At 42.6% G+C, this 17,291-nt stretch overlaps 1 protein-coding gene across 4 annotated transcripts in view; it reads left to right on the top strand.

Moving 5' to 3' along the window:
* Positions 1–17,291, top strand: part of JAK1 (Janus kinase 1) — a 241,822-nt gene that overhangs the window by 192,526 nt on the left and 32,005 nt on the right. For all 4 annotated transcript variants that reach the window (XM_086717201.1, XM_086717198.1, XM_086717200.1 and 1 more), the window contains 5 exons: positions 1,354–1,552; positions 4,924–5,047; positions 10,713–10,866; positions 14,384–14,547; positions 16,506–16,845. In XM_086717201.1, the coding sequence (XP_086573327.1) occupies positions 1,354–1,552; positions 4,924–5,047; positions 10,713–10,866; positions 14,384–14,547; positions 16,506–16,845 (981 nt within the window). The remainder of the gene's footprint in view (positions 1–1,353; positions 1,553–4,923; positions 5,048–10,712; positions 10,867–14,383; positions 14,548–16,505; positions 16,846–17,291) is intronic.

Below are 17,291 nucleotides of genomic sequence, written 5' to 3'. Positions count from 1 at the left end.
GAGTAAGATGGTCATAATCCAGTGTGGTTAGTGCAGCGAGGTGAGTTTGGGAGAGGGCATCTAACTTAGGGGATGGGATGGAAGTCATTGGCATTTCCTGGAGGAGGTGATGTCCAAGCCGAGTTCTAAAGAAAATTACAGTTTTTCATGGAAAAGATGAGGTGGGAAGGTATTCCTGATAGAGAAATGAGTATGACCAAAGGCAGGAAGGTGAGAAAAGCAGAATGGGTTGGGGCGGGGGGGGGGGGGGGGTGCAGTAGGAGTAACCAGAACAATGGCAACTCTGTAGGTTTCAGGCATGAAGTAAGAGGCTAGGAGTGATGGAAGATGAGGCTGAGAGGCTAGCTGGCAGCTGATGGAGGACCTCTGTGAGGAGTTTGAGACTGCTCTTATAGACTAATGGGGGCTTTTGGAGGACCTGATAGGTGTTACAGAGATACTACTTTGAGGGCTAAGCGAAGGTTGGCTTGGCAGGCAGTAGGAAATTAGGAACCTGGGGTCAGGGAAATTAGTTTGTAGGCCACTGGTGTTGGAGTGAGGGGAAGAAAGATGTTCCTTTTCCTTCCTGGCCTTGTCTAAGCTAAGTTGCTGGGGCTGGCTCTTTGATCCTAGTTGCCCTGCCTTTAGAGGCTCAGGTGAAGGACTTTTGCAAGTTTCTCACCAGCACGTTCTGGCCTCTTCAGAGCAAGGCTTCCAGCCCTCATTCTGCTGCCACACAGTGCTGCCCATCTGCCTGCCTGCCAGTGGAGTGATGAGGACTTGGCCCCGTTCAGTAATTTTCGAGACCCTTCCATATGGCTCATGAACATGAATTGGTGGTCACTTGGTGTGTACTATCTGAGAGCCAGCCCTGGGCTAGGCTCTGGAGGCAGGAAGATAGATAAGACGCGGTTCATGCCCTCCCTGAGCTTGCAGTTTAGTGGGAGATAGACAAAGTTAAAAGACAATGTGATTCGTGACCTAGGTGGGCTCAGAAGTGAGATGATTCCAGTAGAGGTGGCAGCATGAGTAACATTAACGTGAGCGCTTCCAGAACGAGCCACATTTTTCAACTACAACTTGTGTGCAGATAGAGAAAATAAATCTAGGCCATGTCTAAAATTATTCTGATTTTTGAGAATATGGTCTGGTCATAATGAATTAGAGTGTATAATTGATTATCCTCATAACTATAATGGATAGTTTGACCTCTCGTAAGTTCGGATGCATTTGATTTTCAGAGAGGGAAGGGGCAGTAGGAAATTACCTGCTTGAGAGGTATTTATGCTTACTTACCTTCCCAGCATTCTCTTTTGCCACTTGACCTTCTAGCACATAGAATGACCACGTGGTCTCTCTTTCCTTCCACTACAGTATCTAAATATAAAAGAGGACTGCAATGCCATGGCTTTCTGTGCTAAAATGAGGAGCTCCAAGAAGACAGAGGTGAATCTGGAGGCCCCCGAACCAGGGGTGGAAGTGCTCTTCTATCTGTCCGATAGGGAGCCGCTCCGGCTGGGCAGCGGGGAGTACACGGCAGAGGAGCTGTGCATCAGGGCGGCGCAGGAATGCTGTGAGTACGGGCTGCTGCCCGCTGGCCCGGTCGTGTGTGGTGTCCCTGAGCCTCGCAGCTCTGCTCCGTGTGGGCACGCGTGGGCTCTGGCCTGCCTCTGCCGCTCACGTGCGTTTCACCTTGGGCCAGTGGTTTGAATTCTCAGGGTGTCACTTTTCACTGTCTTCATGGTGAAGTGACTTATTCCTGCTCTGTCACTAATGAGCTTGGGGTCCCAAGGAATGAGGCTTGCCTTCTGTGGAGGCGTAGTTTTTATTTCCCCTACAATCTGGAAAATTGGAATACTATCAGCACTAAATGAGTAAAAACATCTGGCACAAAGTTGCAAGCTATTCAATAAGGGGCATCTCTCAAGATCTGAAAGGCTGTTCAAAACTTCTTCAGAAGGGTGGAATCCATCCTTTGGCCGCTGTAACCTGCTTCCCCTTTGTGATGCTGACTTGAAGTGAGAACTCGAGTGTCACTTTGTGGCTTGGTCAGACTGCCAGGTTGTAAGGCTGTGAACAACATGGTCTTTTTCTTTTTCTTTTTTTTTTTTTCAAGTGAGCCTGTCTTTCTTGAGTTAGCCTATTGCCAAATAGAAGGTGAGAAACCAAAATGAGTAACAAAATGAAGCTCCTTTAAACCTTGGGGTCAGTGACAGTTTTTGTCTACCTACTTTTAAATGACAAGTAAAGTTAAATTATGGAAACTTAAAGATCTAATCCACTGGGGTTGTGGCAGCAATTGTATCAATGTAAATATACTAAAATTCATTAATTGTACACTTAAAATGGGTAGACTTTATGATATGTAAATTACATCTCAATAAAACTATGTTTTTTTTTTTAAATCAACTTATGATGATTAACTATGATGGCAGACCATGTGATCCATGCTTGATTTATATCATCTTTAGCCCTCAGGACAACTCTGTTGGGATAGTATGGACATTTCAAGAGTTACCTACCTAGTTTGTGATAACAGCTTGTCTAGAAACCCCTTTTTCTTTCTGATATATATCTTTCTGTTTCCAATGCTTTAAACACCAGAGTTCCAATAAAAGGGGAGAGGTTGGTGCTACAGGGAATAAAATTGGCTGAGCTGTATAGATTATGAGGTTCATGCCCTTATATTAATATTTTAAAGTTATTTTGACTAGATAGCAAAGTATAAAAGGAAGCATCTTTAGACATTAGCTTTAGAAGTATTTGTAATTAGCAAAACAGCTAGATGTAAATTGATGCTTCTAAAGTATTTTTTTAAGGTGTTGTGTTTTTTTCTCCTTTCCCTTAAGGTTTGGTTTTTATAGCGTTTCTTCTGTTGACCCAGTTTCTTACCATCATATTTGTACAGAATTGTTGGGCTGCAGTTAATGAGAGATCAAGGGGCTGCTGCTAAAGGAGACGAGGAGAGAGCCTGAGCCCACAGGCAGACGCAGCCACTGAGTCTGCTGTAGCTCTGGGCTCAGGGCCAGGCAGTGTGGGGCAGCAGTTTCTAAGCCCAGTCTGTAGAGAATGAGGGAGCTCTTTTATAACTGACTCAGGGGAATGTTGCAAACATTTATTAATTTTAAAAGTACATGAATACAGAATGCCACATATTATTAGAACTCTCATTATTATTATAGTAAGTGATATTGGGAGGCAGTATGGTTTTCTTCCCTGTTGTCCAAAAGTGTATGGTCCATTTTTGTTCTTTCAGCTCTCATTCTTTCGCCTCCTCAATAGCTCTATCTTGGTTTGAATCTCAACTCTGCCTTTTACTGAGTAGCCCTGAATCAGACTAAATCTCGGGAGGCCACAGTTTCTTCACCTGTAAAATGGCAAAAATATTAATTACGTCATTAAGTGTTAGGATGAAAAGATAATAAATGTAGAGCGAGTCAGCCTGATGCCTGACACTTAACCCTCAGTAAATGTTAGTGTTGTTACCATTATTCTGTACTTCTGTGTAAAAAGCTTTGATCTTTTATCTTTGATCTTCCTGTTTTAAGTACTAAAATTTTAGAATCAGACCTGTGATAGAATACACACAGATTCATGATCACAAATAAGTTGTGCTTCACTATGTATGTGTCAGTGCCCATTCAAGTATGAGTATGTATAAAGAAAGTCTCGGCTTCCAGGCCAGCCCACAAAGGCCAATTCACGGATGGAAAACTATAGTATACCCAAAACATAGTCCTAACAGTACTGGATCTAAAACTCATTTGCTCTTGTTCCCAAGAGATGATGCCCTTTGAAGTTTACTCCCTCTTCTCTGTTACAAGGAGGAATAACCTCTGGAGGGGTTACCCCAGATATCTTGAGAGGCAGGAATCAAGGAGTTCAGCGAGATGTCAGCATGCCGAGGCATCTGTCTCTTTTTCACTCCGTGTGTGCGTTGGAGAGAGTTCCTGCCTGGATGGGCCGAGCCTGGGAAGATCCCTGTCAGTGTCAGTTGTGCTCCAGATATCTGATTTGGGAAACTCCTATTACCTCATATTTTCATATATTTTTTGGTTAGGTTGCCTGTATCTTAGTTTGAGGCCTGGTCACAGATCAAAGTATCAGTAGTAATTATTTGCAATCACCTTCTCTGCTTCCCCCATGCTTTTAGATTACAGGTCTGTGTAATTTTAATTATGGGCTCAGAAGTGAGTGGAAAGGTGCTTTCCTGGCTTTATAACCTCCTTTATCTCTCTAGTTCTTCTTGTGTCAAAGGAGGCAGTTGGTGGGGCAGGGAGGCAAAGGAGCACTATTGAACTACTTATGTTAAGCATATATCTTCTTGTGAGTTGGCTACTAATAAAAAATATGATAACTGTACAGAGTACTTACCAGGTGTATCTATTAATGGTAACAGAGTTTTATCACTGACAAAAATCACTTTGGTTATTTATTCCAACACATGATTTTGTGTGCTACTGCCAGGAACGCCTTTGCATGTAATACATAATCACAATGTTAGAATTGTTTAAACATTTTCTGTAGGAGACGGATTGGGGGTTTCCCGAACTCCAAGGATGTTTCTGACTGTGATTAGCAAGGTGCGCTTCAGGTGGGATCTGGGAACCTCTCGGCTCGCGTATTTTTTAAGTAGGATTTGTTAAGACTGTCATAGACACCGTGATGAGAAACATTGTTAGACTTTTGTTGTAAAATGTTTTTAATCTGGTTTGTCAGGAGCTATAGTATATATTCCTGGGGAGCCATAGTTGTTAATTATCATGATTAAAACTGCCTGACTGAATATGGTTGGAAGTCATATTTACCCTAAGAGGATACAAAATGTGACCTAGATTCTTTGGATAAGAGAATTTCTTGTCTTTGTGTATATCATGCTTTGGAAGCAGATGGCCTAATGTATCTATCTTTAATTTTCTGATACGTGTTTTACTTTATCCCCAGGTATCTCTCCTCTGTGTCACAACCTTTTTGCCCTGTATGATGAGAACACCAAGCTTTGGTACGCTCCGAATCGCACGATCACAGTTGACGACAAGACATCACTCCGGCTCCACTACCGGATGAGGTATGGGCGCCTGCTTGGCTTCCTCTTGCAGGGGGAGGATGACAGTTAGCTTGGAGGCCTGAGTCACTTACTAAGAAGATTTGTAGTCATTTTGTAATTGGTAAGTTTTATATTTGCTTGGTATGAGAAAGGACTTCTTCAGTATTTGGAATGCAATTCAAGATGAATTTGATCACTTTGCCACATTGTAGAAAAGAAATCGTTATGATGCAGAGGGTATTTTGAAAAGAATTAGTGTACTGTGGCAGAGTTTTTCAAGTGATGAGTCATGGTTATGAGTTTAATTTCATGAGTTGTGACCAGAATGTTTTTGAAAAAAGAAACAGGCAAGAATAAGTAATATCAGCATATATACATATCCCAAGAATATTGTTTTAAAACTTCTGTTTGAGATATGCAAGTGTATATACCAGCTCATGATACAATAAAATATTTCTTCTTAAGAGTTGCAGCTAAGGAGTTTGAGAAGCACCGCCTGAAGTGGTTCCCTATAAATTCCAGGTTGCTGTTGCTCTCAAGGGGTAGATGTTTTGATTGACTCCCTGAGAATTTTTGCCTAGTGGGTGGGACTCTCATTTTTCTTCTGATGGGTATTGCCTTTTCTCTTGTATTGTAGACTTCCTTAAATGTCACATAGTCTCCCAAGGTGTCATAGGCACTACTTCACTGTAGTGTCTTGAGTTTATAAACATTTTTGCTCTGTTACCTAGAATTGAAAATGTTTGTTAAATACTAGTTAAGCACAACTGAGTGTACTTTTAGCAAAGGAGCTTATAAACAGGGTGAATACTTTTTGAAAAGGATCTTGACTTACATAGATGTGATGAAACCGGCAGATTGGCTCAGTTGCTGATGGAACGTAGGGACCTGCTGGAAACACCCTCGGGGATCTCAGAGCCTCTCCATGGTAGCTTAGATGCTGCTTCTTCGGGAAGTTGGTGGAGTTGCTAACATTCCAGAATGGTCTGGATGTTTTTCTCAGCAGCAGTTGAACCAGATCTGCTTTCTTTGATAATCATTCTAGGGCTGACTATTTTTTTCTTTTTGTACTCACCCAAGGTCTCACCTTAAGAGGAGAGGTGTGTACCATGTGAGATTTCTCGCCCCAGATTTAGGGAAACATTCACCCCACCCAACTGAGCCTTCTGACTATATTTGGATTGTTTTTCAAAGTGTAATCTTGCTTTCTGTGGCCTGGGGGTTGTCTGTGTGAACCAGCATTGAAACGTGTTATTTGCAGCCGACAGTCTAGGAAGGGGGCATGTCACCGAATTCTAGTTCTTTCCCTCTAGGTTTGTCTACTTGGCTCAGAATTTGGAATGGTAGAACTTGGGACTTGGATAAGACCTGAATTTACCTAGTTCAACTATTGTTCATTGTTTAGGGGCGAACTGATGTCCACAGTGGAGAAGTGAGTTACACAAAGTCACACACCTAGTGAATCCTCTTGTCCACCCCAGAACCCTCCTTGAGGCACTTGTCTTTGTGGATTGTGCGAATACCTCACTATTAGGGGCTGTCTTTGCCTCTTCCCTGTTCTGTTAGCTGCCAGGAAGTGCACAACTACTTCATTTTTGGCACCTTGACTTTGTACCTGACATCGAGCTTCAACAGGATATTGCTTTGTTACCACAGGCTCTTTGAACTTGGAAAAAAAGATCCCACCCTAAGCTAAAACATTTGCATTACAACAAACTACAAAAACTTTGAAACCTCCTAATCTCACCACTGTAGAAGGTGTCATATGAAAACAAATGTTAGCGACTATTTCAGTGGAATCCCAGCTCTATTTTGGGAAACACTCTGTGCTTCAATTATGAGATTCTGTTTTTAGATCATGATTTTTAATGGTTATTATTTTATAATGTGTCTTAGTATAAGATAAGCATATTCTTTTTTATGAAAAAGAGTATTTCCTTTTTCATTCAAATGAATTTCACTGTTAGTAGAGTTCTGTAGAAACCTAAGGAGAATTCCTTGTGTATAATATCTAAACATAAACTTAGAATATGCAGTCATCTGTAATATAATTTTCTCAAAGACTTGCAAGGAAGTCGTATCTCCTTGATAGGTCTGTCTACCTCTCTCCCCCTCCCTCTTCCTTCCTCTGTCATTCCTCCATGCCATTCTGAAAAGGAATCTACACAGCTATCATACTATATTTATTTATGCCATTCTTTATTTTTTCCCATTAGCATGTTCCAATCCTAGGAATTTGTGTGTGGCCCCAGTTTGATGAACATCTTGATGATTAACTTTAAAAAGGAATGTAGAGCATCTTTCCATGTGTCTGTCGGCCATCTGTATTTCTTCTTGGAAAAATGTCTTTTCATGTCTTCTGCCCAGTTTTTAATTGAGTTATTTGTTTTTTGGTTATTTGTGTAAATTCTTTATTTTGGATCTTAATCCCTTATTGGATATATCATTTGCAATTATCTTCTCCCATTTGGTAGGTTGTCTTTTTGTTCTGTTGAGGGTTTTCCTTCCCTGTGCAAAAGCCTTTTATTTTGGTGTAGTCTCAATAGTTAAATTTGTTTTTGTTTGCCTTGCTAAAGTAGAAAAAGGTTTCTGTGGCCGATGTCCAAGAGGTTACTGCCTGTATTTTCTTCCAGGAATGTTACAGAATTGTTGAATCATTGTACACCTGAAACTAACAGAACACTGTATGTTAATTATACTTGAATTTTAAAAACGTAGAGTGTCTGTCTTCAGTGTACCTTCTAGTTTTGTCTTATTAGGGTAAAATTAGGAAGGTGTTGATTTTGGTAGTCACTGATTTAAAGGCTTTTGTTTTTTGTTTTGTCATTTTGTTAAATAGAAAGCTGTCAGCCTTTGACTATGGGCAATTTCTAGAGATCCAGCCTTGTTTTAGGCTCCTTTCAACCTTTACGGAAGTGATGGAGCCGCAAGGTAGTTTGATCTCCTCGGCCTTATCTTGTCTGAACATCTTGCCAAAAGATTTCCAAACTGAAGCTGGTCTCACAGGGCTCAGATAACAGCCTGGAAGAATGTTTTTGTTCAGACCCGACTGGAGATTGTGTTTTGCCCAAAGGGAGTATGTTGGGCCCTTGATTTACCAGGTCCAAGGACTCTTTCTCATAGAGACTCAGTGGGATGTGGCAGAAGAGGACCATGCCTTGGACCGGTTCAGGGAAAATCTGTCTTCATTGCTTCTCTTTCAAACAACCTCCTGCATCCTAGAGACTCTTTTACTTTTCCCAGGTACCCTTCCATGTTGCACATAATTCTCATCTTCTCACCGCCTTCCTCCGCTACCAAAAGGAATGTACCTGTCGGCCTGCCCTTCGGGGAGAGCCCTGCTTTGTTTGTTTGTATAAAGAGTACCTGGCACAGGGTAAGTGTTCGCAAACCCTTAGTTACTGCCTTCATTGTCCTGTTCGTTGCCTTTTCACCTGTCTCCTTCTAGACAGATCCCGAAAACTTCTAGTAGATATCTGGTTATTGTGTGAATGATGAGAACTCTCCATTTTGGACTCGACTCAGTAGCCAGAGGAATTGGCTGTGTCCTTGTCAATTTTTTTTCTGCCCCAATGTCAGATTTTCCTGTATTTGCTCTGTTGGTAGAGCCAGTTCACCCTTACTTCTTGCCTATCTTGGATCGCTGATCCTGGCTGAGTCCTCCCATCCTGTGCTCCGTCTGTCCTTGAAAAGTAGATTCTTCAGTCTAGGGATAGAAGTGCCAGCCTCTTCATCAGCAGATAGCTGTGGGCACCCGATCCCCTCTCACATAGGAGAGTGAGAGGACAATCCCACAGCTGTGGTTTATGCTGCACGTGGGCTCCTGGATATGTGTTCTTTCTGTGTGTGAGTGAGAGCTACCAAAACCCACAGTCAAATTCTCAGTCACTTTCATAAGTCATAGGGAAGATGAGGTGTATAGAATCCCTGAAAGTTCTAAAATACTGATTTTACTTTTATACTAACTTCTGTATCCATCCTTCCCTCACCATGTTAATTGCTACTCCCTGAATTTGTTCATTCATTTCTTGTTTATTCATCTGACAATGATGTGTTAAGCAACTGTTATATGCCCGGAGATTCAGTGCTGAGCAAGACCACTGAGGCATCTGCCTCCACAGAGCTCATAGCGTTGTCCAGACTATTGCTGTAGGCATCTGATTTGGTCTCTGTCATTTCAGTCCATCTTCCATGGGGCTTTCTTCCAGGGCATCCTGCCTGACGTGATCTTGCCTTGCCGTCTCCTCTGCCTGCTCTGTCTGGTCCAGGCTCTAAAGCCTGGCATTTATTTATTCTGGCCCCAACTTCCCTTCCCAACCCTTTCTCCCTTCCCCTGGCAGTAGAGGATGGTTTTTCCCTTGTTTGGCACCTCATCAAAGACTCCCTTATGTCCAGGGACATCTTATCTATTGGGCACAGTGCCTAGGGCTCATAATATTTTTAAAGACTCAAAAAAGTGTTTTAATTTCATTAAAACCAGAAAAAAAAATCCAAGCTGGATTATATTTATCTTTATATCAACGTGGTTGTAAAATACAACTTTTAATATTTTTTTATGAAGGAAGGAAAAACTGGGCTCCATGAAAGTCACATTCTAGTCCCGCTTATGAGACATGCCCCTTGTATGTTTCTTTATTGTTGTTGTTGGATTTGACTGGTTGCCATGTAGACATATAGACAAGGAACTCACAAGAGTATGGAGACCAGGCCCTTTGAATCCCAGCCTGGCAAAAGGGCCTGCCACGTGTAGGCGTTGCAAATACAGCTCAGTGACAGATGTCTGAGTTTAGTGGCAGCGCTTTTTTGGGAGGAAATTTTATTTGTTGCTTCTTTATGCCACGGTGGTTTTGCCAGCACACGGGCACGTCAAGGGAGAAAGACCCAGGTACCAGTTGAATCTGTAACCTATAGATGGCCTGCGCCAGCTTGGCTCAGTCACTTTCACACACTCAAGAACTCACTGCATTTCCCCTACAGGTGGCAGAGGCATGTAGTAGTTAAGAGAAGCGGCTTGGGGTCAGTTCACCTCACCTTTTGGAACCTCTGTTTTCCTTGGCTGTAAAATAGGAACAGTGAAACCTACCTTGAGCAGTTGCTGTAAGGATTAAATGGCATAAAGTGCTTATTAATTTTATTCACAGCACTGCAAGCTGCCGCTTGTAAGTAGTGCTCATGTATTTCTTCTATTTGTAACTCTATTCATTGTAAGATAAGCCATCAATTAAATAACAGCAGTCTGGGAAATAGGAAGCACTGCCACATTAACTGTGCATCTTGATTAGACAACGAAACTACATTTTCTTGAATAGAAATGTTAAAATGTCAATTAAATAGGTCTTGGATTCAAGGCAGGATAGCATTATTAAAGGTAAAGGGAGTTGCTGGGCCAGCTCTTGCATCTAGTCAGCATGTTTTCCTATTTAGGAAGACGTAGTGGAAAGTCAGTTTATCTCCTTGAGTCACAGACAGGTTCTGGCAGGATGCTGTTCACAGAGTGCTTGTAAGAGCGAAAAGAAAAAGGACCTTCTAACCAGTGACGTGCTATACAGCGGAAAAGCAAGCAAACGCTTGCTTTCCAGGGAAATTTAGCCTCCGGCATTGAGCACTCTGGGTACAACAAGGACACCTCTCCCATGCATTCGAATGTCCCCTTCCCCAAATTGACACTTATCTTCCTGCCTTCTAGGTTCTATTTCACCAACTGGCATGGGACCAATGATAATGAGCAGTCTGTATGGCGACATTCTCCGAAGAAGCAGAAAAATGGCTACGAGAAAAAAAAAGTTCCAGATGCAACCCCTCTCCTTGACGCCAGCTCCCTGGAGTATCTGTTTGCTCAGGTGAGAAGTCTGGGCCCGGGAGAAGCTGGAGGGCCCGGGATGGCTGAGGCATCACAGGTTCAGACTGCCTGGTGTGGTTGGACTCATTGGTGGCTAGGATGTTTTATGGCCTCCTCTCCTGCTCTGCTCTGTCTTATGGCTGTCCTTGCTGCCCTAGGACTTGCCCAGAACGAGGAGGGGAGAGGCAGCAGTTTGGCGTCCCAAGGGGCTGGTTGTCCCACTTGGGGATTTTCGAGGCATCGCTTCTTCCCTGTTCCTTTCTTTTTCCCCTACCTCCTATCATTTCACTTCTCATCTGCAGTGCCTCCCGTGGAGAGAGCAGAGGGAAGCTGCAGGTGAGGGAGGGTGTAGTTCAGTGGGGTGAATGGGGACATCTCAGCAGTCAGAGTAACGTTTGGGAAGGCAGGAGGTGGCCGCTCTGAGTCACAGCGGTAGTGGGGTGGGAAGATTAGACACTAGATAAAAGCCAGAAGAGAAGTTAGAGTTCCTGAATTGCATTCCCCAGAGATAACCAGCGTTTTTGGTGATCTGCTTCCTGATGTTACCATGCAGGTATATATTGTGTACCGTGTAGTTTTTTGAAAATAATTTTTGTGAACTGCTTTTTTGTCCATTCTATTGATGATCTTTCAGATGTCAGTTAAAAATATAAATCTGTGCTGTTTTAATGGCTTCATAATCATTCATTCATTCAACAAATATTTACTCCTGTGTACTCTTTGCTGAGGCACTGCAGATACTATGGTGAACAAGACAGATGTGGTCTCTGCAAGCAGCAGATACAAAATCAAGCTGGGCAAACAGAAAACAAGTAAAATGATACATATGGAACACATAAGAATGGTCAGAAGTGCTATGAAGGAGAAAGCTTTTGTGATAGAGAATATAGAGAGGAGGTTTGATTGGGAAAGTCTGATTTAAATAGCGTGATGGGAGAAGGTCTCTAAGGAGGTGACACTTCTATGAATCTGGAAGAAGAAGGAGTCTGCAGTTCTAAGAAAGGAGAGGGGAAAATATTTCTTCTCCGTTAGAGCAGTTTCTCAACAGCACTACTGACATTTTGGGCTGGATGGTTTTTTGCTCTGAGGGACTGCCCCGTGTTGTATGACATTTACCCACATTCCTGGCCTCCACTCATTAGATGCCATCCCACCAATTGTGACAATCAAAACTGTCTCCAGACATTGCCAGATCTCCCCTATGGGGCAAAATCTCCCTGGTTGAAAACATCTGATAGAGAGGGAACAGAATGTGGGAAGACTGTGAGGCAGGTGGGAGCTGAGAGGAGAGTCAGTGTGGCTGGAGGAGAGGAGGGTGATGGGAAGGAGTGTTACTGGTGGGGCTAGCGAGGAGCAGATCATGTGCCACGTTGGTCCACGTGAGACAAGATGCTGGTTTGGCTTAGTGGTGGTGGCAGTAGAGTTTGGAGAAAAATGGGGGACCTACAATTAATTCTGGAGGGAGAATTGATAGGATTTGCTGATCAGTTGGCTGCGCAAGGGGAGAGAATCCGAAGTATCAAAGGTGATTTTGAGGTTTCCATTTTGGGCCTTGTTTGATAGATAATGGAGTCGTTCCCTAAGTAGAGAAGGCAGGGAGGAGCAGGTTGGAGAAGGGTTGGGAATGAGGCATTCTCATTTGGAGATGCCTATGGAGAGATTTCAGGTAGGAAGTGAGTTTATAGAAGTGTTTATAGATGTGTTCTATTTCTTTAAGATATACTTTCACGTGTGATTTTTATGTCCCAGTTATATTCCATTGCACAGCTTTAGTTTCTGGCCAGAAAACTGGCCATTTTCAGATCAATCGTTTTTTATTCAACCTCCCAGCTTTATATATTCAAAGGAATAGCGCACCATACTTCAAGAATAAGTATTGCATTAGAATCTGACCTCTCAGAGGTTCAGGAATGAGTTACTTGAGGTGGTTGTACAGTGATATTTACAGAAAATCACAGCCAATCAAAATAGTTTCAGATTTTGTTCTGCTTCTTCACACGTTGCCGGCAGAAATGATTCTTACTGGTCCTTAGTAGTTTGTGGAGGTTGACGGTGTCCTGTTCTTACCTGAGAGAAATAAATCCTATCTGGGAAAGAAAAACAGCCGCAGTGAGAACCCTCCATCCAGAAACCCCTAAACTAAAGTCCCTTCAGAGAAAGTGAGTGTCTCACTTATGTGGAAACAGCACCCCTAGATTTCACACTACCTCTGTTCCATCGAGAGAAAGGCTAAAGATTTCAGTGTGCTTGACATTAGTAAAGTTGAGTGGCTGCAGCACAGTGTTGATGAACCATAGCCCTGGAGTCACATCTAGGTTTGACTTTCCCCCACCACTTCCTGGGTCCCAGCTCCCACGGCATTCTGTCTTTCCACTTGACTTTGTTCTTTATAACTATATTGTATTATATAGTTCTATATTAAAGAACTATATTAAATAACTATATATTAAAGTTCTATCTATATTAAAGAACTATTCTTTATAACTATAACTATACTGATGTTCTATATTCCTGTTTGTTTATTCTTTCTTCTCAACATGGAATCTCCCTGAGGTCAGGAACACAGTTTGGCTTACTGCTATGTATACCCCTGGCCCCTAGAATAATATCTGGCCCATAATTGGTTCCCAGTAATCAATAATTACCACATGGGTGAGTGCAGTGATGTAGCTTTTGGGTGCCTTACATTCCTCATCTGTTAGGTAGAGGTGATGGATGATGTCAGCACCTACGTCATAGGGTTGTTGAGAGGATTGAATGAAACAGTAAATAAAGGGAACCTAGCCCACAGTCTGGCACTGGGGCTAGGGTTTCACAAAGGGGAGGTAGCACTGACATCATCATTACTCTGTACAAGACAGGTGGTGTACTTGCACTCTGTAGAAGACAGGGACTGCTCTTTAGCTTTTTTGTTTTTGAAGCCCTCACTGGGTCTTGGAATGCTGTGCACTTCCAACGGGAGGGGGTATATTTTGGTGATATGTTTCACTACTTAGAAACTTAACCAGCAGGTGTCGAAAAACTCCTGTGTGGCAATGGTTCACTTGCCCTTTCTCTAACTCACCATCAGAATGAGGTGTGATGTGCTGTCAGTTATACAACCAGTGCCTAGTCTAGGATGTCTCAATCTATGTCTGTGGAATTAATGAGCCAACCCCAGCCAGGTGTCACCCTCCCTTGCCCTGGTGCTGTCCAAGCCCAGAACGTGCTGCCGGCCACAGTCATTTATAGGATAAGTCCTGCGAAAGGGCTCCACGTGTTTGTGCTATTCATCAGCAGCTCGCATGGTGCCCGGTAAACATTTGTTAAATAAATGAAATTTATTCCTGGGGAGAACATTTCCTGAGCCCCCTCATGCCCAACTTTTGAGAAGGAGCTTTGGTGCCAGAGAATCTATAAACCTCGTTCGTGTCATCGCTACTTTTCTGGGTGGCACCTCCCTGTGTGGGGAACCTTTCTCTTAAGACTAGAGACACAGAAAATCTGGTGGTTCATTTCTTTTCACTTCTGCTCCTAAGGGACAATATGATTTGGTCAAATGCCTGGCTCCCATTCGAGACCCCAAGACCGAGCAGGATGGACACGATATTGAGAACGAGTGTCTGGGAATGGCTGTCCTGGCCATCTCCCACTACGCCATGATGAAGAAGATGCAATTGCCAGAACTGCCCAAGGACATCAGGTAAATCTTCCTGCTGGCTGAAGAGTTGATCGTGGGGACAGTGTTATTTTTATACGTTCCCTGACATCTCAGTTTAACCCCTGCCAGTTTTTGGCTGACCCCTGCTCTCTGCAGCGCCTAAATCTTTTTTAGAACATTTATAAAAGGTAGCACAATTACAATCGTGTCTTGATTTTGAACATGGGCTCATGACCTCAGAAATTTGCACTCCAGTGAAAGTTCTGGATGAGCGATACCAATCAAATTGGTGGCCCACATGCCTGCCCTTTGCCTCTCTTCCCGTGGTGGGCATTGCCATCTGTCACGGCGTTTTTTCCTTTTGTGCCGGAGCTGTCCTGAAATCCTTCTGAGTGTTGTTCTACAGGCAGCTACTGTCATCCACAGCCTGAACTGGAGTTCACTAGAGAGCTGTTTATCTGATGTGAAGGATAGTACCTCAAGAAAATGGCATTTATTTAAAATAGCATTCATGGGGCGCCTGGGTGGCGCAGTCGGTTAAGCGTCTGACTTCAACCAGGTCACGATCTCACGGTCCGTGAGTTCAAGCCCCGCGTCGGGCTCTGGGCTGATGGCTCAGAGCCTGGAGCCTGTTTCCGATTCTGTGTCTCCCTCTCTCTCTGCCCCTCGCCCGTTCAAGCTCTGTCTCTCTCTGTCCCAAAAATAAATAAACGTTGAAAAAAAAAAATTAAAAAAAAAAATAAAATAGCATTCATGATCAAGTCTTTGTGAAGGTGTCAAACTGCATAATTTCTACCTATCTGTATAATATTTGTATGTATGTATTTACCAAGGAGTTGCTGTGAATGTCGTAAAAGAAGACAGATTCATTTTGAAGAACAAGTTAATATAGCTCTTTTATTTGAGATAGGCAGCATGCACCTTCCCATAAGCTTCCTTCTTGTATCTCGCCCTTGAGCAGAGTCTGGAGCAGGTGCCGGGCTGCCTCTCAGTGATGCAGGGCTGGTTAGATACATGCTGTACTGCTGCTTTCTCTTTTTTCCGTGACTTTTGCTCCGGGTACCTCCTCTTTACTTTTTCATGAGACAAAGGTAAAAAATGACAGCTCTCCTCTGACCTTCCTCTCTATTACATTAATCTGAAATGTCACAATATCTGTTGGGGATAAATTCTAAACTTTACAATTTTCCACTGTCATGAAACCATTCGTGCAGCAGGGATTACCCAGGGCCAGATGCTGTCTCAGGCCTGAGAGTATTAGGCAGACTGGTCTCTCCACTGGTTTGGTTTCCAGTTTGTTCTTTCTTTCATGGGTGTTCATACTGTTCTTAAAACCGGCTCCTTCCAGCAGTCTGTCAGTTTGTCAAGACTCTTGTTAGTCATAGATACTTTCCTATTAGCACCTGCATAAGTAATTGATCGGTTTCCTTGCCAATCCATTTAATTCTTCTGGGACACTTCCACATGGCAGACACGAGGTCTTTTATATTTAATTGGATTTTATGTGTTTTTCCCATTTCTTGTAAAAGCAATATGTGATCTTTATAGAAAAATTATAAAACCTAAAAGTAGAGCCTACAGAGCATCTATAATCACTCTTGCCTCCTCTCACACCACCTTCTAACTGATGCTGAATCTTAATAACTGTTCATGTGAGTACTTAACGTGCACAGGAACAGTGACGCTGGCAAGCAAAAACACAGATAAGTCAATTTTGCTGTCCCCCTTTGCAACCCAGAATATTGGATGATACTTGTAGGAATTCCCATCTCAGTACAGTCTGTGAACATGTGCTTTTCTTTCTCTTTCAGTCCCTGTTCACCTCCATCTCCTTATGATTTTCAGCCTAGTGCTTACTCCATCTAAGACCCTCTGGGAGCAGGTCCTCCTTTCCTATGGGGTAGCACATGGAAGGAAGATTTCTAGACTAGGTTGGTTTCTGTACTATTCTATGCTGGCCTGTGCATGACATACAGACATATTTTCCTACTTTGTTTTAGCTACAAGCGATATATCCCAGAAACATTGAATAAGTCCATCAGGCAGAGGAATCTTCTCACCAGGATGCGGATAAATAATGTTTTCAAGGATTTCCTAAAGGAATTTAACAACAAGACCATCTGTGACAGCAGTGTATCTACTCATGACCTGAAGGTGAAATACCTGGCAACCTTGGAGACTTTGACAAAACATTATGGTGCTGAAATATTTGAGACTTCCATGTTACTGATTTCGTCAGAAAATGAGATGAATTGGTTTCATCCAGATGACAGTGGAAACATTCTCTATGAAGTGATGGTAACTGGAAATCTTGGAATCCAGTGGAGACAGAAACCAAATGTAAGTGGTGATAGGTGGCTGGTGGAAGAGACCATCCTGTGTCACATACCTATTCTGTTTATCCTGTTGGGATTACCCATTTGCATGTCCATCACCCCTGTCAGACAAGTGTCTTCAGGTTAGAGACCATGTATCATTCATCTTTTATTGTCTTCACGAATATTTATTTATCCTAAATAAATATTTATTGAGTTCTGTAGGGAAATAGAGAAATGTAACAATAGCATATATAATATTAATAATAATGGCAGATATTTATTCAGCACTTACCATGTACTAAGTACTTTTCTAAGCATTTTACATGTATTACTCATTTATTCCTTAAAAAAAAAAAAAAAAAAAAAAAACAGAAGAAGAAGAAAGCCTTGAGGGGAGTCCTATCGTTGTCTCTATTCTATAGATGAACACAAAGAGGCCCAGAGAAGTTAAGAAACTTGCCCAAGGTC

This window comes from Puma concolor, chromosome C1, assembly GCF_028749965.1.
Source record: "Puma concolor isolate L17-30 chromosome C1, mPumCon1.1.hap2, whole genome shotgun sequence".
In the NCBI taxonomy this organism is placed as follows: domain Eukaryota; kingdom Metazoa; phylum Chordata; class Mammalia; order Carnivora; family Felidae; genus Puma; species Puma concolor.
The sequence above is the reverse complement of the archived record's forward strand: the minus strand, read 5'-3'. Positions and strand labels throughout refer to the sequence as shown.